Genomic DNA, 5,974 nt, shown 5'->3' with positions numbered 1-5,974 from the left:
TCTCCCAAAACACTCAGGTCCTGTACCTGATGGTGGTCGGGCGAATGTAGTGGGTTGAGTGTTCCGAGAGGGCATCAGCGGTGATTCTCACATCACCGAGGTTGAACCATTCGTCAGATACTCCCTCTGTCTCTCTCTCTCTCTCTCTTTCTCTCTCTCTCTCATAGTCACATTTGCAGTTGCGATGCTGAGCTTTCGCCGGACTTATCCTAATGCAGGTAATCTCTCTGATCCGTGGTTTTGTTTTCATTTTTCACTGTTCCTTTCTATCACATACTTATCTGCTCTCTTGTTCTCAATACTTGCTTTATCCAGATTTCTCGGTTCGGAAAGACAAAGATACCACAGTGTGAATATTTAGGTAACTGAGAAATATGGCCAAAATTAATGCATGGTGCAGATCATGGTAAATGAATTACCCTCATCTAGATGTTTTCCCAGATGAAATTATATATATATATATATATATATATATATATATATATATATATATATATATATATATATATATATATATATATATATATATATATATATATATATATATATATATATATATATATGTATGTAACTTCCGTCCTTGCTGAATTATAAGTCACTTTATCCCCGAAATTATCTGACCAATTTTATAAATAGATTTCATCTGGATATTCAAACTAAGGAATCTGTCTTGAAGAACTTGAGATTTGGTAAAGTAGGAGTTAGTGTGATTACTTTTAAGTAAGGGAAATAGAAACCAAAGATATTTAAGTGAATCGTTCTTTATTACTTTGGGAAATGGCAGCATATTAGTTGAATTTGTTATGTATTGTTGCTAATATATTTTGAAGCATGTTTTGCGAACATTGTAGATCCGTCAAGATATTCGATTGGAACTCTTCTTATTTCAAGTGTTATTAGACCACATAATTTAAGAATGTACCTACGGCTTGTTTTTAGTTTTCTGAAAAGAAAACTATTGTGCTGGCTTTGTCCCTCCGTCCGCACTTTTTTCTGTCCGCACTTTCATGCCCGCCCTCAGATCTTAAAAACTGCAGAGGCTAGACGGCTGAAAATTGGGATGTTAATCATCCACCCTCCAATCTTCAAACATACCAAATTGTAGCCCTCTAGCCTCAGTAGTTTTTATTTCATTTAAGGTTAAAGTTAGCCATAATCGTGCGTCTGGCAACGATATAGGCCACACCACCGGGCCGTGGTTAAATTTTCATGGGCCGCGGCTCATACAGCATTATACCGAGACCACCGAAAGATCGATCTATTTTCGGTGTCCTTGATTATACGCTGTTCGATTGCGCAGAAGAAACGTCGGCGTATATTTTACTTGTATTTGTGCACAATCTTTTGCCAGTAGTATCTCAGATCCCCTTTGATTCTGACCAGAACATTATTGATGCCAGTGTCTTCCGCCTTTAAACGATTCGACCCAAGACTGTCAGGTCCACCAAACCTGGTAAGATTAGCTTCCTCTGCCAAAACACCGGTGATGTAAACATCATCCACTCCCGGTAAAGAAATCCCTTCTGACGCCCTTAGTAATCGAGGAATAGCCTTCGTCGGCAGAAGCCAAACCTTCCCGGCGCAGAAGACCGGGTATCCAGCGGTAGGATATTCTTCGGTACTGGCAGACAGTTCTTCCTTCACTGCTTCGCTCCGTCGAGTGCTGCAGTAGAAGTGGTCAGTCTTGTTTACGTCAAAGCTTCGTAGATTCGTGGACAGGGAGAAAACGTCGATTAAGACGTTTTCATCAGCACGAAGTGTCCACGGAACGTCTTGGCAGCGAACGTTGATCCAGGATAAGGCGGATAGTCCTTTGTAGCTCTGAGAGCGATAGTCGTCTGCAAGGTCCACCTTCGGTTGCCGTCGCCAGATATGAAAAGAAAAAAGGAAAGAAAAGAAAAAGTCAGGCTTTGGTTGTTTTTTCGTTCACTCGACGTCAAGGTGAGAGAATTAGGAGATTTTCTTAATCGATACATTTCAGTTACATCCATTTCAGTAAAACAGTGATTTTCAGTGTTCATTCTTAATCATCATATTTACATGACATTCTGAAAATGAATAATCAATGAAAGAAGTCTACGTGACAAGCAGGAGTGAATTGTTGAAGTATTCGTTAAGCTCGAATAAATTTTCACACGCTCAAAAGAGCTTAACAGTGACAAAGCGAAAAAATACTGACCTGCAAGATATCTCTCTAGCTCCTTCAAAAAAGCCTGCAAGATATAGCACCTTAAAAAAACTTAACAGTGACATAGAGGAAAATTCTGACCTGCAAGATATCTCTTTAGCACCTTAGAAAAAGCTTGATAGTGACAAAAAGAAAAAATACAGACCTGCAAGATATCTCTTTAGCATTCTCAAAAAAGCTTGACAGTGACATACAGAAAAAACTGACCTTCAGGATATCACTAGCACCTTAAAAAAAGCTTAATAGTGACAAAGGGAAAAAACTGACCTGCAAGATATCACTAGCACCTTAAAAAAAGCTTAATGTTATAAAAAAATACTGACCTGCAAGATACCACTTAAGCACCTTCAAAAAAAGCTTAACAGTGACAAGGAGGAAAAATACTGACCTGCAAGATATCACTAGCACCTTTTAAAAAAACTTAGTAGTGAAAAAGAGAAAAAAATACTGACCTGCAAGATATCACTAGCTCCTTCAAACAAGCTTAACAGTGACATAAAGAAAAAATACTGACCTGCAAGCACCTTCAAAAAAGCTTAATAGTGACAAAGAGAAAAATTGACCTGCAAGATATCACCAGCACCTTCAAACAAGATTAACAGTGACAGAGAAAAAATACTGACGGGCAGGATATCACTAGCACGTTCAAACAAGCTTAACAGTGACAGAGAAAAAATACTGACGTGCGAGATATCACAAGCACCTTCAAACAAGATTAACAGTGACAGAAAAAATACTGACCTGCAGGATGTCACTTTAGCACATTCAAAACAGCTTAACAGTGACATAGAGAAAAAATACTGACCTGCGAGATATCACAAGCACCTTCAAGCAAGATTAACGGTGACAGAAAAAATACTGACCTGCAAGATATCACTTTAGCACATTCAAAAAAGCTTAGCAGTGACATAGAGAAAAAATACTGACGTGCGAGATATCACAAGCACCTTCAAACAAGATTAACAGTGACAGAAAAAATACTGACCTGCAAGATATCACTTTAGCACCTTCAAAAGAAGCTTAACAGTGACATAGAGAAAAAATACTGACCTGCAAGATATTACTTTAGCACCTTCAGAAAAGCTTAACAGTGACAGAGAAAAAATACTGACCTGCAAGATATCTCTGAATTCTCTACTTTCTTCGAGAATGAGCTGCTGTTCCTCGTTGTTTTCTGGAAGACCCACGACAAAGGTGACGGCCATATTACTTGTGGCATTTGCCCAGGTTTCTCTCGTCACTCTTCTGTTTTCTGCTCTCTTGATGGCACTGATGACGTATCCGATTATCTGCAAGTTTGGTCGACGAAGGCAGAGATCTTTCTCTTCTATCAAGTATTTGGTGGTTGCATAAGAATACTTGTAATGCTTCTCTCCACCATTGTTTTTGATTGCAAAGTCTTCGCGTACCTGTTATGGAAAATTGGTGTCATTTTCTAAAGGTACTGAAAATTTCAGAATTTGAGTTTTTTTTTTTTTCCAAGGGTGTGAACATTTAGGTTTTCGATTTACTTCTTTCATTCATAGCCTGAATTTCAAGAATTTATTTATTTTCGCTTGTGGACCGCAAGAAACAGTTGGCAATCACTAGTGATAGGATGTTGCTTGTAAAGTTTTATAATATATATAATACAAATATAAATTCCTTTGTTTATTTTTGAAGTTCTTCTGGGGAAGAATATTTGAGAGGTCAGGTAAACACAAATGACTTCCGCCTTTACAAGAGGCACGTTAAAGGAATTAGGAAACGAAATCAGTCAGCTCTGCATTCTAATTGTCAGTGGTATTAAAGGCTGACCAAATCAGTATCTGGAAGACTGTGAATCTTAACTTACTGAACAAGGCTATTGGAATAATGGAGGAATGCAGTTGAGAACCATATCAGAGGAATACCCAACTTAATATCTGTAGAGCAAGTAGAGGGCGACACCCAAAGGGCAGAGTTGGATTGAATCCAAGTCACAAGTCAGACTTAAATGGGACACGTTTGAAAAAGAAATTAGAGCTCATACAAAAAAAAAAAACTTACACAAGGGGACTGTTGTGTTGTAAGCCCCCTGAGGTATGAGGATGATAGAATGATATCCTATTCGACGATTATACACCCCTACATAAATTTGAAGTAGCTGGTCAGAGAAGCACTTGAAGAACCAAACACCTGTTTAACACACCAACCAGTTGCACAGATGCAGATTATCCCTGGAACCTTATGTTATTCATTCTAAACTTAACCACGTGACTCCAAATTCAAAATACCGATAACGCCCGGGCGGAGGGCGGGGGCGGGGAGGGCTAGTGCCATCAGTGCACCTCACGCGGTGCACTGTCAGCGATAAATAAGGTTCTTTGCAGCGTCCCTTCCGCCCCTAGCTGCAACCCCTTTCGTTCCTTTTACTGTACGGCCGTTCATATTATCTTTCTTTCTCCTGACTTTCCACCCACTCCTAACAATCGTTTCATAGTGCAACTGCGAGGTTTTCCTCCTGTTACACTTTTAAAACCTTTACTCTCAATCTACCTTTCACCCCAGAATGACCTCATAGGTGGCAGAGCTTGGCCTTGACCTCATAGGTGGCAGAGCTTGGCCTTTGGCCTAAATTTTATATTCCAGTTCCGATTCCAAAGTGCCGATATATCTTAAAGGGCTGAGTATTCAAATATAGGAAGGAAGAAGGATAAGGTATAAAAATAAAATTTACAAAGAAATTTCGCCCAACTGACCTTGCTCAGAATGTATTCGAAGTAACGGTGTTTACTGTAGACTGAGGAAGCTGCAAGAAAGATCAGCAGTGCAGAGACGAGGAAGCCATAACGAAGCAGGAAGACCAGCGTTGACACCTGCAGCTTCCAGGTGTTCATGATTCCGGAAGCTGGGTTTATCTCAGCTGATCTCACTGGTAATTATCCGCTGGTACAGATGTCGCCGGTGCGTGTCTCCCCCAGGGCGATGAAAAATCACTGGCTCTGTGTCATGAGCAGTCACTGCTGCAGTGTGGGGTCTGCGGTGGGAGGTTGAAACCAACATTCTTTGGAAGCTTGAATTACATGTCGATGGCCCCTTAGGTGTGCTTGTTCCATGTGAATAGGTTTCATCTACTGAAATAATAATAATAATAATAATAATAATAATAATAATAATAATAATAATAATAATAATAATAATAATAATTATATCACACTCCTTTATTTCAACATAGTCTCCTGCAGGTAAAGTGACTATAGGTATAGTTTAGTTATAGTTCCGGTCATATGTTTTTCTAACCTAAACGATTTAAAACAAATAGTAGATTTTTAATTTTTTTATGAACAAAAACAAACGTAACATTGAACACAAACACTTTCTAGATTATCGATACGTGAATAACCGCGCACATACATACATCTGTGTATGTATTCGTATGTTGCAACTTGCGAAGGTATATATGATATGTGCATGTGTGTGTGTATGTATGAATCCTCATAGGTATATATATACACCACTTCAGATATATGGAAATCACATGTGCGTCCACAAATATGTGCAGATAATGGATACCACAAATATATCCAGATAATTGATGTGGAATTCACATGTGCCACACAAATATTTACAGATAATGAAAATGGAATTCACATGTGCTTGCACAAATATATACAGACAATGAACGTGGAATTCACATGTGCTACACAAATATATACAGATGATGAACGTGGAATTCACATGTGCTACGCAAATATATACAGATAATGAACGTGGAATTCACATGTGCTTGCACAAGCATATACAGTTAATGGGTGTGGAATTCGT

The 5,974-nt window shown here is 38.7% G+C and overlaps 1 protein-coding gene across 1 annotated transcript; it reads right to left on the bottom strand.

Moving 5' to 3' along the window:
* Positions 1-700: 700 nt before the first annotated feature.
* Positions 701-5,428, bottom strand: LOC136848426 (beta-1,3-galactosyltransferase 2-like). Its single transcript, XM_067120718.1, has 3 exons — positions 4,909-5,428; positions 3,301-3,597; positions 701-1,851 (listed from the first exon to the last, which is right to left on the bottom strand). The coding sequence occupies exons 1-3, from the start codon at positions 5,044-5,046 to the stop codon at positions 1,321-1,323; spliced, it is 966 nt and encodes a 321-aa protein (XP_066976819.1). The 5' UTR covers positions 5,047-5,428; the 3' UTR covers positions 701-1,320.
* Between the last annotated feature and the right edge of the window lie 546 nt (positions 5,429-5,974).

Source organism: Macrobrachium rosenbergii, chromosome 19 (assembly GCF_040412425.1).
Source record: "Macrobrachium rosenbergii isolate ZJJX-2024 chromosome 19, ASM4041242v1, whole genome shotgun sequence".
Taxonomy (NCBI): Eukaryota; Metazoa; Arthropoda; class Malacostraca; order Decapoda; family Palaemonidae; genus Macrobrachium; species Macrobrachium rosenbergii.
Note: the sequence above shows the minus strand (reverse complement) of the source record. Positions and strands in the feature narration are given on the sequence as shown.